The following is a 17,163-nucleotide window of genomic DNA, read 5'->3' as shown; positions in this document are numbered from 1 at the left end:
GTAATGATAGTTGACGCAAAATTAGAACGTTCCGAAAGGCGTGCGCGCCAGACCGGGCCTAGTGTATGGTAGCACGTTCTGTTGAACGCCCGTGTTATTTTATGGATTACTTGAGTGCTGTTTGCGCAGAACGAAAGGAAAGTGGGTTGAAGGGCAGCGAGTGCAGCTGTTTATTTATTCTTTCCCTCTGGCCCCCGCTGCCCTCACGCGGAGGTGTCTGGCGGTTGTGGAGTCGTAACGGCTGCCACCGTTTGAGCTCCCAGGGACCCCCTTCATAACAAAACGCGTTTGTCATCTCTTTTTTTTTTGCTTTTTTGTGCATGATGTGTCCGTGTGTGGGAGGGGTGTGTTGGGTGCATTGAGCCACATCGTGGTCCTCCATTCTTTCCCATTCCCTCTTTGTAGAAATGTGTATAGTAGACTGAACGATGTGCGAGTGCGGCTTCATTATTATTATTATTTTATTTTTTTGTTTCGTTGTGTGTGTGTCGGACGGTGTTTCCTTTTTTTTTTTTTTTTTTTCGCAGTATGTGACGGCAGTTTTTTTGTTTGTTTTGTTTTTTTTTTCTGCGTCTCTTGTGATCTTCATCTTTACACGGGTGATGGTATAGAAAGCGCTTTTGGTGGTTTGAGTGCAATGGCAGGAGATTGCCGACTGCCTTTTCCCCCATTTTCCTTTGCTTTACGGACAACTAGTAATCTTTAGCAGAAAGTTCTTTTGCTGCGACAGTGTTTTTATTATTATTATTATTGTTTAGCGGGATGAGCGAGGGGGTGTGGCTACCACAAGGAAGGTGTGTGTGTGTGTGTGCGTTTTGTTTTTGTTTTCCTGTCTCTCTCTTCCTTTTTCTTTTCCGTGTTTTCCCTCGCCGCTGCTGTTCATGAGCACCTGCCTGTCTCTTTCCCTGCGGCTTGCGCAAAGGACCCACTGCGGGAAGGGTGTAAGGAATGAAGCAGCCGTACAAGGCGACCTGGCGGGTGTATCTGCCGGGGGCGTTTGTTATGGCGATCTACACGGCCGCTGTTTACTTCAACAAAACTCGTGGTGAAGTGGTGAAGTACGGTCATGACTTTGTGCCCATCTACTCGGAGGACGGGAAGCTAGAGGGGTTCACGCACCCTGTCTTGGTGAAGGCGGGTGACAAGTACCGGAGCAAAGAGGAGTCGAAGGAGAACTCTGCATGATGTGAGTTTCTTTTCGTAGCTGTGCTTTGTGGACGTTTTGCTTTGTAATGCCTCTGTGAAGGTGTGTGCTTGTCGCGAGGTTTTCCGTTCCACAGTTAGTTATTTGCTCCGTGTTTCTCTTCTGCGGTTGATTTTCTTTCCTGTTTTGACTGCGCCGGCGTGTGTGTGTGTGTGTGTGTGCGTGTGTGTCTGTCTGTATTAGTTGCATCCACTAGGTATACAATCGCAAGAACTGCAGTGCTTTTTTTTGTTTATTGTCGTTGTAACTAAGTTGGGAGGGAAAAGATTTGCGTATGTCCATCTTGGCGTACAGCGGAGGTTCCTGCCTGGCAATGGCCGGCAAGGACTGCTTTGTCATCATCTCCGACAACCGCCTCGGTGAGCAGCTGAAGACGATCTCGATGGAGGTGCCAAAGCTCCACGTGATCAATGGCGGGACTGTGCTGGGGCTCACTGGGCTTCGCACCGATCAGCAGACGTTCGCCGCCAAGGTTCATTTTCGCACGGAAATGTACAAGCTACGTGAGGAGCGTGAAATTGGCGGGAAGGCGTTTGCGGCTCTGATAGCATCTATGTTGTACGAAGCCCGCTTTGGCCCCTGGTTCGTGGAGCCGGTGATCGGCAGCATCGACAAGAAGACAGGCGAGGTGTACCTGTGCGCCATGGACCTCATTGGGGCCCCGTGTGAACCAGAGGACTACGTCTGCGCCGGCACCTGCGCTGAGAGCCTACACGGCATGTGCGAGGCCTTGTGGCGCCCCGGGTTGGGGCCCGAGGAGTTGTTTGAAGTTGCCGCACAGGCAATGCTGTCTGCGTGCGACAGGGACTCGCTTTCCGGCTACGGTGGTGTGGCGGCTATTGTGACAAGGGATAAAATAGTCACGCGCCTCATCAATGGCCGCAAGGACTAGACAGTCGAGAACTAACACGTGCGAAGGTGCGGAGAGGGGGGAACTGCTGCAGGTATTTCCCTTTCTGTAGCTTCTTCGGTCTCCACTGTTTTTGTTTGTTTGTTTTCTTATTTATGTTTTAGCTCCCCATATATATATATATCACGCTCTCTTTTATGCAGATGATAGGATCGCCTTCCAGAGCGCTACACTGTGAGCGACCGACCCCGTCGCGTGGCCGTTGCTCCCACGGTGGCCGTCGCGTTCTCCCTTGCGTCTCCTGCAGCATGCGCTTCAGCGTGGGGTGGGGGAGGGGTACGGATGTACTTCACCCATGCACTCCTACTTGTCTTTCTCTCTACTTTCGTTATTTGCTTTCCGGCGTGTGTGTGTGTTTGTTTGTTTGTTTTTCCCCGCCTCCGTTCTTGCCGCCCCTTGCAGAAAAAATAGAACCCCGCAGCAGGGCCCAGCATGCAGATGCCACTGACGCAGCTGGATGACGCGCCCATGCTCTTCTGCGAGCGCTGCAACAACCTCCTTTACCCGGAAAACGACCCCGTCGATCGGCAGATGATGTGGCGGTGCAACTACTGCAAGACGGCGGAGGTACACGACGAAAACAAGCTGGTGTACATTCTAAACCTCAAGTTAAAGACGGGGACAACGGAGGAGCTGGAGTTGCTAGCGGAATTTGCGAACGACCCGACGGCTCAGCGTGACCCCACCAAGCGGTGCCGCCGTTGCGGCGAGCATGACGTGACCTGCTTTGTGAACCCCCTCGGCCAGCCGCACGAAGACATGACCCTCTACTTTGCCTGCGCGAACCCAAAGTGTCGCCACGTCTGGAAGAGTGGCGACAGCCATGAGCAGTAACGAAGGGAAGGCCAAGCCAACATGACAAGACACGAAATGAAAAAGTGGTGCCTATTCCTTGACGATATATATATATATATACGGTGCATCTGTAACACTATTGAACCGACCTTCGTATTGTTGCGTCCGACTTTTGCGCTTCAACTTATGGTCGTTTCATCCCTCTCTCTCCCTTCCTTTCTTTCTCTTTGTTGTTGTTATTTTTGTTTTTGGGGTTGAACGCCACGCCCATCACATGTGGGGGCATATGAACTAGTGGGAAGTGCGGGTGAGCAAGCGGGGGTCTGTCATGTACCTCCTCGGGATTTCTATTCCTTTAGCATGCCTCTTCTGGCACCTTGCGTGCTGTGTCCTCAGCGTCGTTGAGTATGCGGTGTGGATGCGGTTCCTTTCGCCCGACGACATAGCCGACTCTTTGCGTGGCGCGCATCTCGCGTTTGACGTCATTGGCTTTGTCGCGTACGCGGTGGGCGGGGCCCCACTCTTTGTATACGCATACAAGTACGGGCTCTCGTACAGCCAGCGCCAGCGACGGCTTCTCTGTGGCGTGGCGGTAGTGTTCCTCATGTGGTCGTTCCCGATTTTTGTGATCGAACTGGCCATGACGCTCTCCGGCATGGGCACTCGCAACCCGCTCGACGGGATCGTCTTTGTGCTTAGCCTGATCTCGTCCATCATCGGCGGCGGCATCGTCTGGTTTGCCTACATGCGTCTTGTGGCGTACTACCTTCACCACTTCCGTGGGGTGGAGCGGCAGATTGACCCCCACAACAGTTCGGCCCCGTATCCCATGCACCCCGTGCGCTCGCTCCCGCGAGAGGGCCAACCGGACACAATTTAGAGTGTCTGTGACATGCCCTACGAAGAGGCAACTTCGGCCGCCAGAGTGACCGCGTAACGAAGAGAGTGGAGGGTGGAGGGAGTGACCGCCGCCCTCCCTACCCTGCATTTATTGTACTTTTAGCCGCGTCTACGCGTGGCATCCCGTGCAAGCAGCCACAGTGAGGCAAAGGAGGAAGCAGGAGAGTTCCGGCCCCCAATTTGGACTGATGCTGCACGCCTACGTGGCACATTTGCGCCTATCTGCCTAATTATTACAGCCCCACTTTAACGTGCGCCTCTTTTTTCTTTTTTCGTTTATTTGCTATTAGTCATTGCTTTAGGATAATACAGGGTCACGTTGCAGGCGTACCAAGCACGTGAATAATAACAAACGAGGAAGAAGAAAAGGAAAAAATATATATAGAGGGAGAGGGATAGGAAGAAATCTGGCGAAGGTGGCAGCCCCCGTCTGTCGTTGACCGCCATGTCTTCCCATGTTCTTCAGACTGGTGGTAGCACCGGGTCGATTGACGGCCATGCAAGCCATTTGCATCTAGAGGAGGCGCAGAATGCACAAGACGGGCAGGCGCAGGTTCGTGTTTTAAGTTACAACTTCAACATACTCCCCAGAGGCTGCGGCGGCTTTCAAAATGAGCGCATTGACAGTTTTCTGAAGTGCGTTAATGAGTACGATGTCTTGCTGTTTCAAGAGGTCTATGCTGCTACTGTACTGCCGTATTTTTTGCAGAGGCGTGTCTGCTATCAGAAGCGTTTCGTGGACGAGCTGAAAGAGCGTGGATTCACACATTACGTCATATCAAGGCAGCCGTCATATCCGACGATTCTTCGCGAAAACGTGCATTCCGATAACGGTCTCATTATCGCCTCTCGGTTTCCCATTGAGCACTGCGGCTCACACACCTTTGACGGCGCTGAGCGCGGCAGCTCGGCCGTTCGCAGAGGTTGCCTTTTCGCGGAGGTCATGGTGCCTGCGCAGGACGGTGGATCTGTGCCCCTTCTTCTCTTCAACGTCCACCTGCGTGAGGCAGAGGGCGCCGTGGCGACGTCCGCGCAGGTGATGGAGACCCGGCGATTTATTGACTCCGTCATTGGCACCCTCTACGGCGAGAACAATGAGGCGAGCAAGATCCCACTCGTGGTGGCCGGCGACTTCAACGTCAACGGCATTGGCCTTCACGACGACGGGCAGCCGGCAAAGCCGTTCACGGAGCTCATGCAGGAACTACAGCCGATGGGGGGTGGACTGAGCGAGGTGATCCTTGAAACCCTCGGCCACCACCCTCCGACCCGTCCCTCAAGGCCGTTCTTTCCGTCTCGGTCAAAATTGAACCGAGACTTGTTGACGCCGCAGCGGCAGGACTTTTTCTTTGTTACCCCCGCGGCGGGCGTTCGTATGGCATGCATCCGAAAATTTGTTGCAAGCAGTCGCAGACCGTACGTCTACCTCTCGGATCACTTTGGCGTGTCCGCAACGCTGGGCGTCTCGGCGACGCAGCCAAGGGTGCCCGCGAAGGCAGCATCGCGTCCAATTCCGACGGCGTTCATGCCCGGGGGCATTGTTCACCAGCACTCCAATCCACTTTTGAGCGCGAAAATGGAATTTGTTCTGTTGCTTTTGCCGGCGTGTGCCGCGATGTACTTCAACTCCCTCACGCTCTGTGGGCTGGGAATATTATGGTTCCTGCTGTGGTGGTTCATCTCACGCATCTGCGTCCTAAGCAACGAGCGGCAATTCGCCACCGTGACACGCGCCGTTGTCGAGGGCAAGGAGGCCGTCAGATTTCCCCACCCCAAGGAGTATGACTCGCTGCATGAGGTCAAAACTATTGCGGAGATGTGGCAAAAAACGGTCTGCCTTCACAGTACGTTGCGCTGTTTAGGGCAGAGCGATGCGGCGGGTCGGCCGGAGTGGCTCACGTACGCGGCCGTGGAGGCAAAGGTGCGGGAGCTTGGCTCTGGGCTTTGCGCCCTCGGCCTCGCCCCCGGGGATGTGATTGGGGTGGACTGCCAGGCGAACAGGAACGCCGTCATCCTGGAGCTTGCCTGTGCCACGTATGGTTTTACCACAATGACGCTCGTGGGAAAAAGTAATGCGCTCCGAACCCTAATCGATGGGCAGAATGTAAAAGTGGTATTTGCAAGCCGAAACGCTGTAGCATCGCTTCTGACCTGTCGCTCGCGTAATCTGGAGACTGTGGTGAATGTGCATTCGTTCCAAGACGCCGAGGACGAGGCAGTGGCGCGCGACGTCGGGATTACGCTCCTTTCGTACGATGGGGTCTGTTACAACGGTCGACTGCATCTTGTGGCTCCGCCGCCGCACGTGGCTGAAGAAACGGTCTTCTCATTGGCTGTTGACACAGCCACGACAGGGAATCCTCTCAGCGTTGTTCGCGTGACGCATGCCGATGTGCTTCGCGATGTCCGCAGTCTGGTCGCCACGGCCGTGCTCCCCAACTCGCATGGGAAGCAACTTCTTGTGCAGTTTGCACCGTTTTCGAAGCTGTTTAACCGCGTTTTCATCTTGGGCCTCTTTGCGCACGGAAGTTGTGTGGCCACGTCGGAGAGCGCCACCAGGCATGCATTCGCCACGTTCCGTCCAACCATCATGTTGGCTTCCCCCTCTTTATTCGCCACGAGTGAGATCGAGCTGAAACGACGCAACGAGCGTTACGGGCGTGTTTACACTTGGCTGTTCGAGAAGGCGCTGCAAATACGCTCTGTGCTCATCAATGTGCACTGCCGGGACTCGTCCGTCTTGCGCTTCCTCTTTTTCCGCGCCATCCAACGCAAGCTTGGCGGCCACGTCGAGAAAATCGTGCTATGCGTTTCTGAAGAAAGTGTGTCGTGCCGACTGCAGGAGCACATTGCGGTCTGCTACTCACCCTGTACGCGGGAGGTGTTTTTTATGCCCTCCGAGGGCGTCTTCTGCGTTGACGGTCTTCCGGCGCCCGGCATTCGGGTTGAGTTGGGGCCGCTCGACGGGCCCGCGACGAAGGCCACACTTGGGCAGCTCACCCTCGTGCGCGACGGCGGGAGAAAACACGCCCTGCCGATCGCGGCCAAGTGGAACGATAACCGGACACTGCGGCTCATGGGACCTCCTGGAGGTATTCTTTTACCCAGCGGAGGCGAGTACGTCGTGGCGGCGGAGCTGGAGCGCCTCTTTGCCCAATCGCGGTACGTGAACGATATATTCCTCTACGCACGGCCGTCGCGTCCCATAATTGCCATCGTGACGCCCAACCGTGATACAGTGGAATTTGAGTGGCAGCAACAGCACTCCACGGGCGTCCATAATGGCGCTGAGGACGAGGCTGGCGCCGGTGCTGAGGCGGCGCTGTTGAACTGGACTGAGCTTTCGCGTTACGCGTCAGGGCTTCTGCTTGCAGACTTTCGGCGTCTCGTGAACCTGAACGGCCTCCATGCATCGCAGGTCCCAGGGTTTGTGCACCTCCACCCGCATCCGTTCCTCGACCATGAGGGCTTCTTGACCGCTTACGCGGGAGTACGGCGCGAGTGTGTGGCACAGTACTTCAAAGCCGTCATTGAGCGCTGCTACTCGGACACCGATTCCCACTCCATCCCGACACCGAGCTACAGCAGCGGCGGCGTCAGCAGCGATGACGACTCTGCGGAAACGGCCTCCCGTGTTGGGCAACTCTCACTTCGGGTTCCCGTGACCATTGACATTGGCGGAAGCTTTGCCAAGTTCCTCTACGTGAAGCCTCCTGGCCACTTCGACATCCCCGACTACCTGGTGAACGAGTCCTCTTCCCTCTCGGACCGAATCAATTTGCGAACCTTTAAGTTCTTTGCCGGCGCCCAAGTCCCAGAAGAGCAGCCCCAAGCCTTTACTTCCTCCACCGTCGGCACAGTGCGCTTCGCAAAGCTGCCATCAAAGCGCATTCCGGATTTTATCGCGTACCTGGAGGAAACTAAGGCACTCAACCTGTACGGTGAGGAATACCGCAAGTGTATACGAGCAACTGGCGGTGGCGCCTTCAAATACGCGGCACTTGCGAAGAAGAAGCTTGACAGTTCCTTTCAGGCGATGCGGGAGATGGACGCTGTGGTGCAGGGCCTCGTTCTTGTCATTCGCTTGGCCCCGTCGTCTATTTTTACTGTGGATCCCCCAACTGGAATTCACTATCCCCACAAGCTGCACGGTTCTCCGGGAGACCCACTGTGGCCTTTTCCGTGCTTGCTTGTGAACATCGGCTCTGGTATTTCCATCATCAAGTGCCTTGGCCCGGACGGCTCGCACGTGCGTGTTGGGGGAAGCCCCATTGGCGGGGCAACCTTCTGGGGGCTTGTGCGCACCATGACGGACATGACCTCGTGGGAGGAGGTGCTGGAGATCATGCGGCTGGACGGCCCTGGCGACAACAAAAACGTTGACCTTCTGGTTGGCGACATCTACGGCTACAACGCGAAGGACCTGCCTGCGATGCTCTCGGTCGACACCGTCGCCAGCACCTTTGGCAAGTTTGGCACGGACCGATCCTACGAGGCGATGGCGGGGCTGTGGTCGCAGAGCAACTTTGGCGATGACAGGAGTGACGTGATTTCGCCCTCTACAAGCTCGTCTCCCGTCTCGCCGACGCCGCTTTCGAAATGGAAGAAGAAGGCGTGTGCCATGGACATTGTGCGGTCGCTGCTGAATATGATCTCGAGCAACGTCACGCAACTGGCGTACCTGCACAGCCGCGTGCAGAACGTCCAGAATATATTTTTTGCCGGTGGTTTCGTGCGGGAGAACCCCATCATTTGGAGCCTCATCAGCGCGACGCTGCAGTACTGGTCGAAGGGGGAGTGCCACGCCCACTTCCTCGAGCACGACGGCTACCTCGGGGTCCTGGGCTCCGCGACGATGTCGGTGGAGGCAGAAACCGCAGCCACGTGAGAGGCGGCGGGTTCGCAAGGGGAACAATTCGGGTATACTACCAAACACCCCCCATGACACCCACGCGAAGGAGGGGAAGAACACACACACAAAAAAAACAACAACTAATAGTGAAGGATGGATACAGTGCAAAAGAATTAAAAAAAAATCATAAAAAATAAGGAAAAAAGTGAACAAAATTGCGAAGCTGGACCAGCGTACACACACAAAAAAATATGATTGTTTTAGCCCGCAAGCTACTGTTCTGCCCACCGTTAAGGGCAGGCAATTCCCAATAACAAGAAAAGAAGAAAAAAAGAACGGAATGAGCGATGAAATGAACTACTGGTGTAAAATGTTTCGTGTACGTGAGTCCCACCTTTCCTCGCTTCCCCTGTTTTTGCCAGGCTCTTCTTGGACATAAGTTTTAGGCAGTGAGAGGGAGGAGGTGAGGGGCATCCGACTTACTTTTTGAACTCGGCAACTGTGGGGTCTTTCCTTTTCTGTATGACCTCAATAAAACGGTTTCCCTGAGTGTGTGTGTGTGTGTGGCACGACGATCGCATGTCACTTGCTTTTCTTTTTCTTTTGTGTTGCCTTCTGCGTCAGTAATTCTGAATAAACTTGCGGGAAAAACGTGCCTCCAAACTCCCTGCCGACAAAACTGAACAAATGAGAGAGCGATGTGTTTTATTTCCTTGGTTTATTTACCCGCGAACTGATCTCTTGTTTGTTTTTGTTGTTGTTGTTGTTGTTGTTTTTAGGTGAGTTGCTTGGAGGGCAGCAAGTGCAGTTGTTCATTTATTTCTTCTTCTTCTTTCCTCCCGGCCGTCCCCCCCTCCCACGCGTTGATGTGTCTAGCGGTGGTGGGGACCCTAACGACTACCACCTTTTGAGCTCCCAGCGAGCCCGGCCATCATCAGGCTTTTTTTTTGTATGCATTGTTTACTCCTCTTCCGTTCATTGAAGGCTTTCAGATGAATTGGAATGTTCGGAGACACTGGCCAAACCGTTTGTTTTCTCTCCTCGTGTTTTTCTCCGTGCTGGAACTAAGTAAAAGGAACAACACTGTATCCGGGCGAGGTTGCAGTAATACAACGTGCACGTGTCGTCACACGATGACCGCGTGTTGGTTGGTGCTTCTTAATTAATTTCCACGGTTTTATTATGTTTTTTTTTTCTGTCTGACTTGCGCCGGCGAAAACGGGGACCCGGAAGAGCAAAGTTTCGTGTGTGTGTCTGCTGAGGGGGCTCCGCCTCCACCTGCGCAAGTTTGCCCAACGGGTGTGCCCTTACTGCTTTGCCCCGCGCTCCCTCACCCCGACGCCCTCTTCTTCTCTTCGTTCCTCTTTGCGCCGTCGCCCCCACTGGGCACAAGGATGCGGGGATGAAGGCACACACATGCGCACGGTTCGTTGTTTGCTGTGGATATTTAGTGTCGGGAGGCAAATAGGGCGCCCGCTTCCCCTGGCGTACCGGTCTTGTGTTGGCGCCCTGGAAGAGAATCACCGCCTGAAGGCGGAGCTTTGCATCCAGGGGGCCAGTGTGGGTGAGCTGGGGAAGACCTTGGCGGCGCCGCTGCCAGTTGGCCCACTTCCGCCCCATTCATTGTTTTTTTCAGGCGTATTTTGTCTCTTTAAAAACACTTCACGCGCACCGCAAATGATGTGTGCATGCAGAGGAACACTTGAATACCGTCTGGCGCGGTTTTTTTTTGTTACGCCACCCGCGGGAGACACGCATTGGCGTCATCCCTCCTTTACTTTTTGCTCCGTTGTTGTTGTTATTGTTATTATTTTGCGTCTTGGGTTTTGCGCGTTGGCGACAGCGCAGCTACGCCGAGGCGCGTTTGCATATGGGTTTGATTGAGAAACCACTGACTGTACGGCATGTTCCTCGGTGTGTGTGCGGGGGAATATGTGTGGAGCCTCCCCCCTCCTCCTCCTCCGAGAGTTTTTTTTTTTTTGGATTAGCCGCTGCCGGCGGGCCTTAATGCATCCTCTCTCCTCCTCTCGCTTGCAGCGTGTGAAAGTGGTGCAGTGCACAGGAGGGAGCAAAGCCAGGCGTGGGAAGGAGGAAAAGTAACGACAACCGTAAAGAGTATATATATACACACACACACGGGTGCAGCGAAGGTGGGGGAGGAGGGAAGAGCACCCACGACGAGACAAAAAAGAAAAAAAACTAACGTGAGAGGCGGCAGTAGCGGGGGCGGGGTCTAGTGCACAGCAGCACGACATTCCAGCAATAGTGATGGATGCCTCCGCAACTTTGTGCGGCGCAGCTGAAGCGGAGAAGAGGTGGTATGAGGTTCTGAAGGAGGAGGTGCTGGAGCTGCGCTGGAGGGTCCTCGTTGTGGCATGCTTTCTTACCTTTGGCAGCTACTACATCTTTGACTTCCCGGGCTCCATAGGCACCGGCGAGGGCGCAACCATCGAGCAACGTTTCAAGACTCACGGAAAGGAGTACACACAGAAAATGAATCAATTGCTATACAGCGTGTACTCGTGGCCCAACACCGTGCTGGCTGTATTTGGGGGCGTTTTAATTGACAAATTTCTTGGTATCCGCAAGGCGATGCTCCTCTTCACCTTTTGTATATTGCTGGGGGCCTCGTTTTTTTGGTTGGGTGTATATTACGTTGTCTACCCACTTATGCTGATAGCGCGTGTCGTATTTGGACTCGGAGGCGAGTCTCTCTCGGTGGCCCAGTCGGCCTACGTTGCACGGTGGTTCAAGCACTCTCGCGGCATGGCGCTGGCCTTCGGCATCACAATCAGCTTTTCACGCGTCGGGTCGTCGTTTAACTTTCTCTTCTCGCCCATGATTGCCGAGGCCCGGGGCGTTGAAGTGGCCGCGCTGTTTGGCATCCTTTCCTGCGTCGTCTCTTTTTGCGCCTGCATTATTTTGGTCTTTGCTGACGTACACGCTGTGCGCACAGGGTACATCCGACAGGAGCCGCGGGAGGCGGGGAGTGGCGTCATGAAGCTCACCGATGCAGTGCGGCTGCCATTTGCGTTCTGGGCCCTCACCATCATTTGCGTCTTCTGCTACTCCGCAATTTTCCCTTTTATTGGCCTCGGCGTAAACTTTTTTGAGGTCAAGTACGAATATACTACCCGAACGGCCTCGAACTATATCTCGGCGTACCAATTCGCCTCAGCCGCTGGCTCGCCGTTGGTTGGGCTCGTTGTGGATAATGTGGGGCGAAACACCCTCTGGCTTATCGCGGCGAGTGCCTCTTTTCTACTGATTCACCTGCTGCTGCTCACGACCATGATTCCTGGCATTGTAATGATGATTATTATGGGGGTTTCCTACAGCGTCCTTGTTTCTGGGCTCTGGCCCTCGGTTCCGTGGGCGGTGGGCGAGAACGTTCTTGGCCTCTCCTACGGCGTCATCATGGCGGTGCAAAACGTTGGGTTGGCCCTCTTCCCCATTATTGTGGGGAGCATCCTCGACAGGTACGTGCCAGACACCACCGGCAAGGGTGCTGCGGCGGATTCCTCGTCTTCGCAGGCGAGCGCGGACGATGTTCGCCCCCTCCCCACGCTGAAGGGGTATCAGATGGCTGAGATGGTCTTTATCGCCGCGGCGACCGTCTCGTTGCTTGCCAGCGTCGTCCTTCTCGTCTCGGACGTGCGCCACGGCGGCGCACTCACCGCCTCCAACACCCGCCGGAAGGAAATGGCGGCGGAGAAGCGCGCCGCCCTCTTGGAGTCTCTCCCGGACGAAGAACGGGCCCTTATGTTTGCGCAGCACGACAGCTAGGCCCCCCGCCTCTTTTCTTCTCCTTTCTTTTTTCCTCTTCTGGCTGCGTGCTCCGCTGCGAAGGCCCACGGCAAGCGGGGCGTGGGGGAGGGAAACGCCTCGGGGGGCGCACACCACCACGAAGAGGCAGCAGCGTCCCTCTCTCCGGCCCTCCCGATCTTCTCTCCACAACCAAGCAGACAAGCAAGCGAAGACGGCAATCGTAACGGTTGGACGCTCAATCGTTTTTTTTTTTTGCCTCTCGCGATGCCACATGTCTTCATCGAAGCATTATCTCTCATTATAAAAAAACACGAAATCAAAGACACCCTGGACGGATACTAGGCATTATCAAAGGAGTAGAGACATTTCAGCGTACGCGATCCACCGCTCTGCTAGCTGAGGTAGGGGACTCCGGCTGTGTTCACTCAACATCCAACTTTTTTTTTTTTACCGCGCGTGCCTGCTACTTTTTCCTTTTCTTTTTTCCTTACCTTCTTGGCGGAATGTATCCCAAGGCGCTTAAGGGAGGGGACAGTCCGTCTCTCCCGCTTTCGCTCGCCTCTTCTCCTCTTTGTTTCTCCCTCGGCTTTCATTGGGGAACGGCCGGGCTGTCGGTACTTCCTTACACACACACACACACACACGCACACAACTTCGTACATGTTGTCCTTTTTGTCCCTCTCCTCACTTCTTGTATTTTTTGTCTTTTACCTCTGTCTTTTTTTTTGTTTCTTCGCCGTAGCTTGTGGGGGCGCGACAATGCCTAGTCGCGCAGTCCTTCGAAAGAAATCCCGACGTGAGACGAAGCGGCGTCGGCTCGAGGCTGAGGGGGCGGCGGTTGCCATTTCGTTGCCCACGAGTGAAGCGTTGCAGGCCCATGCGCCTCAGCGGGCGGAAGACGCTGGGGCAGTGGAGAAGCGGGCGACGGCGGTGGTGGTGAGCAGGAAGCGTCCCCGCGAAACCGCGGCTGCGGTGCCGGCTGCCGAAGCGGTGGAGTCCACGGAAGGGATGACCCGCAAGGAGCGAAAACGGCTTGAGGCAAAGCAGCGCTTCGAACGGCAGCTCGCCAGGCTCAATGCGGCGGTGGTGGAGGAAGAGAACACCGCCGCAACCACAGCTGCCGCGTCGGCGCAGTCTGTGGGGGCGGAGGCCAGTAGTTCGCTCCCTACGCAGGGCGACGCATTGCGACACGATCCAAAGTTTAAAAATGGCACCTTTTGGCGTACGCGAAAGGAGCGACGGGAAAGGACGGTTTTTCTTGGCAACGTGCCTGCAAGGTTTACTGCGCAGGAGGTCACAGACTTTGTGAGTTCCTTCCTCGACGCCTATCGTGTGCGGAACGGGGAAGACGTGAATGCAGCGGAGACGGAAAGTGGCGAGGGGGGCGGTGGAGACGTTGGCGTTGTGGATTCGGTGGATTTTCTTCCCACGAAGCCACGGGTCAAGCACCGTCACATGTTCGTTACGCTCCAGTCGAAGGAAGTTGCGGAGCTCGTCGTTAGACTTCTGGATGCGTACAAGTTGGAGGGTGCTGTGCTGCGATGCAACTTTGCCTCGGATAAGGCGCAGCGAGGCGAAGCCATCCGCCGCCGAACGGCTGCCCCTGCCCGTTTCTAATTGCCATTCAACGGCGATGATGAGGTCGAAGCCGCTAACTGGAATCGCATAAGTTTACATATTTCTCCTCCCGTTTGATGCGACACGCCGTAATTGTAAATCCTTGATGCGGCGTACGTGTGTGTCTGTGTGTGTGTGTGTGTGATGGTTGTGTTTGCCTCTGCGCGGGTGGGGGACTGACTGTCGTGATGGCGGATGCGCCTTGCATGTTCTCTGCGGATTACTCTACTTTTTCGTACTTCATTTGTTGTTGTTGTTTTGGTTTTTGTTTCTGAACTCTTATTTCTCTTGGTTGCGTGTCCGGCGTGTCCTCCCCTCACCACCTCGCATTCTGTAGAAAGGACTCAAGTGCGTAGAGCTGGGTGGACGCGCCCCGGCTTCTGTGCCGCACCCCGCAGTTGCCACAAGGAATCCCATTCGTCTCCGCTGTTCGTTTATTTGTTTTTTGTTTTTCTTTCCGTCCGAGGAGGGAGTGGGTGGAGCGGGCGCCTCGCGGGGAGTTTCTTCGATAGCCCAGCCGCCGGAGCTCGAGGGTCCGGGCGGGGTGGAAAATGGACGCCCAGGAGTTTCTTCTCCGCCTGAATTTCCCGGGGATTTTGCACTTGGAGCAAGACGTGGATGTGGAGTCGACGAGCTCCTCGTGCTCTTCGGCGTCGCACGTCGCTGCGCAGCAGGCGAAGGTGCGGAAGTTTCTGCCGCCCGCCCTGGACGAGGTGGCGTGCGAGCTCGCCGAGGAACTCGAGCACGCGGCGGAGAGCGGCGAGTGCGACGTCTCGCAGATGCAGCTGCGCCAGGTCCCCGCCAGCTTGCCCCTTGAGACGCTGGTCACCCTCGTCCTCTCCTGCAACCAACTCACCGAGCTGTCCGCAGGCCTCTTCCAGGGAGGCTGCTGCCGCAACCTCGTCAAGTTCGACGCAAACTCCAACCAGCTGAAGGCGGTTCCCCACTCCCTTCTTGCCCTGCCCAAGCTAGAGACACTGCTCTTGGACCACAACCACATCGCCACCCTGCCTTTTAAGGAGCTGGCCCTTAGCCAGCAGGCACTGCTGCCCGCTCTCACCTACGTGGGTTTGGAGTTTAATGATTTACAAGCATTCCCGGTGGAGTTTTTTACGAACTGCCCGCTCCTGAATAAAGTATTTGTTGGACAAAATGAGAGGATGTTAGAGGCCCCGCTGCCCACTGGCCAAATACGCCGCTCGATTGTTGCGCAGCATCACGGTATAGACAAGAATTATGATGCAGAAAATCGCGTCATTTTGAAGGTAGACAACAGACCATGTATTGTAAAACAAATGTTGGACGAGGACTGGGACACCACCTTGCCGTGGTTGGAGGTTCAACTGCACAAGATCTACCCCGACAAGGTGCTGGGATTTATGTATCTCGGCTCTCTCCGCACCGCGCAGACACTAACCGTCTACCGTGATCTCAATATCGGCTACATCCTCAGTGTTGCGCGGGACATGGAGGTCCGTGTGGACCCCGGCATGAAACATCTTGTGCTGCCGGTGGAAGACATCCCTGGCGAGGACATCCGCCAACTCTTCGAGCGCGCCTTCACCTTCATTGACGAGGCCAAGCAGAACAACAAGGGTATTCTTCTTCACTGCTTTGCGGGGCTTTCTCGCTCTGTGACCGTGGCGGCCGCATACATCATGAGTCGGTACAACATGACGTGCGATGAGGCCCTTGACCTCATCAAGAAGGCACGGCCGGCCGCTCAGCCAAATCCGGGGTTTATGCAATCGTTGCGGGACTTTGAAAAGTCGCTTATGATGCTGAAAGACGAAGGAACTGTTGGCGAGGGGGTGAGTGGGACAGGACACTTACTCCGCAATGAAGTGCTTGAGGGAAGCGGGAAAGGTCGAATGAGAGGAGCTCGACCAAAATAAAAATAGAAAAAAAACGCGTACGAGTAATGAAGGCGCACAAAGAACTCATCGAAGCTGTTACATGGAACCAGCAGTAGCCCTTTTTCATTCTTTTGCTTGAAGTGTTGAGTGTGTGTGTGTGTTGTGTTTTTCCTTGTCTTTTAGTCTGTTTCTTCTAGCATGTTGTGCTGAGATCTGTTTTACCGTTGTGCTTTTGTTTTCCTCGTTTTTCCTGCTTCTTTCCTTGTTTGCCGCTGTAATTTTTATTAGTTTGGTTTGTGGTTTCTTCCTCCCCGCTTTCTCCCATGCGTTCAGCGTGCGCTTGCCTTCCTGAGTGGCACCTGGCGCCTTCCCTCCAACACACCTCGGGCGGCACTGTTGCCTGCAGCGACCCTGCCCTCGTTTTCACTTCCTGCGGCTACTTTGCCTTTCTCTTTCTCCCTCGTTTTTTCGCTCTCCCTCTCACGCTCTCTGCGTGTGCCGGTTGGCGCGTCGCCGCAGCTGTTGTTGTTGGCGGACGGCGGGTAGCGTCATGACGACAGGCTTTCTTCGTGAGGCGGCGCTCTCCGTCGGGGTGTGGTCGGCGGGCGATTTCTTCGCGCAGTTCTACAGTGCCCACCGGTCTGCCATGCAGCGGCGCCGCGCGGCAGGTGGGCCACTCAAGCTAGAAAGTCACTCCTCGGCGGAGATGATGGCCATGTTGGACCAGCCCCGCCTGGGCCTCTCCGCGGTGTTCGGCCTGTTAATATCCCCCCTTGTCGTGCAGCAGCGCAGGTTGTGCGCCCGCGTTTTTGGCAAGGCAGAGAAGAAAATGCTTGCGTCATTTATGGCGCTGGCGGCCCAGCAACTTTTTATGACTCCACTGACGCTGCTGCTTTACCACAACGCCATGACGGCCTACCGTGAAGGGTTTACCGACCCAAGCTTTCTCCGCGCGCATGAAACAGGTGCGGCCACGGGCGTCCGCTGCGACGCCATGTCGGTGGAGCGGCGCATTTTGGCAGATGTACTGCCCTCGACGCTTCTGGCCTCGTGGCTTGTTTACTTGCCACTGGCTCTGCTTGGATATGTCTCGGCGAAGAACGCACGTGGGGTGTGCGCTGCCGCCTGCCTCATTCCTTGGACTGCCTACGTTTCATATACGCAGTCAGAGCTACTGCTGTGATATCGGGCAAACAACGAAAAAAAAAAGCAAAAGAACAACTTTATCCCATGAAGAAGAAACAGCATGGCCGTTTCTTTC

At 55.2% G+C, this 17,163-nt stretch overlaps 8 protein-coding genes across 8 annotated transcripts, besides 18 other annotated features; all 8 read left to right on the top strand.

Annotated features, from left to right (window-relative positions):
• Positions 1-446: 446 nt before the first annotated feature.
• Positions 447-469: a microsatellite.
• A 34-nt stretch (positions 470-503) lies between these two features.
• Positions 504-522: a microsatellite.
• An 18-nt stretch (positions 523-540) lies between these two features.
• Positions 541-567: a microsatellite.
• Positions 568-732: 165 nt separating this feature from the next.
• Positions 733-755: a microsatellite.
• Positions 756-794: 39 nt separating this feature from the next.
• Positions 795-825: a microsatellite.
• Positions 814-854: a sequence feature (A-rich).
• A 490-nt stretch (positions 855-1,344) lies between these two features.
• Positions 1,345-1,374: a microsatellite.
• Positions 1,375-1,478: 104 nt separating this feature from the next.
• Tco025E_05622 (proteasome subunit beta 3) lies at positions 1,479-2,096 on the top strand (the record flags this gene model as incomplete). Its single annotated transcript, XM_029372515.1, has 1 exon — positions 1,479-2,096. One exon carries the CDS (start codon positions 1,479-1,481, stop codon positions 2,094-2,096), a length of 618 nt encoding a protein of 205 aa, XP_029227359.1.
• A 363-nt stretch (positions 2,097-2,459) lies between these two features.
• Positions 2,460-2,484: a microsatellite.
• A 62-nt stretch (positions 2,485-2,546) lies between these two features.
• Tco025E_05621 (DNA-direcetd RNA polymerase II, subunit 9) lies at positions 2,547-2,948 on the top strand (the record flags this gene model as incomplete). Its single annotated transcript, XM_029372514.1, has 1 exon — positions 2,547-2,948. One exon carries the CDS (start codon positions 2,547-2,549, stop codon positions 2,946-2,948), a length of 402 nt encoding a protein of 133 aa, XP_029227358.1.
• A 64-nt stretch (positions 2,949-3,012) lies between these two features.
• Positions 3,013-3,029: a microsatellite.
• Positions 3,030-3,125: 96 nt separating this feature from the next.
• Positions 3,126-3,166: a sequence feature (A-rich).
• Positions 3,167-3,237: 71 nt separating this feature from the next.
• On the top strand, positions 3,238-3,789 carry Tco025E_05620 (uncharacterized protein; the record flags this gene model as incomplete). The annotated part of the gene is made up of 1 exon (XM_029372513.1): positions 3,238-3,789. One exon carries the CDS (start codon positions 3,238-3,240, stop codon positions 3,787-3,789), a length of 552 nt encoding a protein of 183 aa, XP_029227357.1.
• Positions 3,790-4,254: 465 nt separating this feature from the next.
• On the top strand, positions 4,255-8,697 carry Tco025E_05619 (putative pantothenate kinase subunit; the record flags this gene model as incomplete). The annotated part of the gene is made up of 1 exon (XM_029372512.1): positions 4,255-8,697. The coding sequence occupies one exon, from the start codon at positions 4,255-4,257 to the stop codon at positions 8,695-8,697; it is 4,443 nt and encodes a 1,480-aa protein (XP_029227356.1).
• A 510-nt stretch (positions 8,698-9,207) lies between these two features.
• Positions 9,208-9,227: a microsatellite.
• A 175-nt stretch (positions 9,228-9,402) lies between these two features.
• Positions 9,403-9,438: a microsatellite.
• Positions 9,439-10,449: 1,011 nt separating this feature from the next.
• Positions 10,450-10,476: a microsatellite.
• A 453-nt stretch (positions 10,477-10,929) lies between these two features.
• Positions 10,930-12,447, top strand: Tco025E_05618 (putative major facilitator superfamily; the record flags this gene model as incomplete). Its single annotated transcript, XM_029372511.1, has 1 exon — positions 10,930-12,447. The coding sequence occupies one exon, from the start codon at positions 10,930-10,932 to the stop codon at positions 12,445-12,447; it is 1,518 nt and encodes a 505-aa protein (XP_029227355.1).
• Positions 12,448-13,053: 606 nt separating this feature from the next.
• Positions 13,054-13,080: a microsatellite.
• Positions 13,081-13,188: 108 nt separating this feature from the next.
• Positions 13,189-14,046, top strand: Tco025E_05617 (RNA-binding protein; the record flags this gene model as incomplete). The annotated part of the gene is made up of 1 exon (XM_029372510.1): positions 13,189-14,046. The coding sequence occupies one exon, from the start codon at positions 13,189-13,191 to the stop codon at positions 14,044-14,046; it is 858 nt and encodes a 285-aa protein (XP_029227354.1).
• A 117-nt stretch (positions 14,047-14,163) lies between these two features.
• Positions 14,164-14,203: a microsatellite.
• An 87-nt stretch (positions 14,204-14,290) lies between these two features.
• Positions 14,291-14,316: a microsatellite.
• Positions 14,317-14,473: 157 nt separating this feature from the next.
• Positions 14,474-14,497: a microsatellite.
• Positions 14,498-14,597: 100 nt separating this feature from the next.
• On the top strand, positions 14,598-15,941 carry Tco025E_05616 (phopshatase; the record flags this gene model as incomplete). Its single annotated transcript, XM_029372509.1, has 1 exon — positions 14,598-15,941. One exon carries the CDS (start codon positions 14,598-14,600, stop codon positions 15,939-15,941), a length of 1,344 nt encoding a protein of 447 aa, XP_029227353.1.
• Positions 15,942-16,042: 101 nt separating this feature from the next.
• Positions 16,043-16,068: a microsatellite.
• A 384-nt stretch (positions 16,069-16,452) lies between these two features.
• On the top strand, positions 16,453-17,085 carry Tco025E_05615 (uncharacterized protein; the record flags this gene model as incomplete). The annotated part of the gene is made up of 1 exon (XM_029372508.1): positions 16,453-17,085. One exon carries the CDS (start codon positions 16,453-16,455, stop codon positions 17,083-17,085), a length of 633 nt encoding a protein of 210 aa, XP_029227352.1.
• Between the last annotated feature and the right edge of the window lie 78 nt (positions 17,086-17,163).

This window comes from Trypanosoma conorhini, assembly GCF_003719485.1.
Source record: "Trypanosoma conorhini strain 025E chromosome Unknown Tco_14.4_contig_00337, whole genome shotgun sequence".
NCBI classification, from domain to species: Eukaryota; Euglenozoa; class Kinetoplastea; order Trypanosomatida; family Trypanosomatidae; genus Trypanosoma; species Trypanosoma conorhini.
This window is presented reverse-complemented; position numbering and strand designations above follow the sequence as displayed.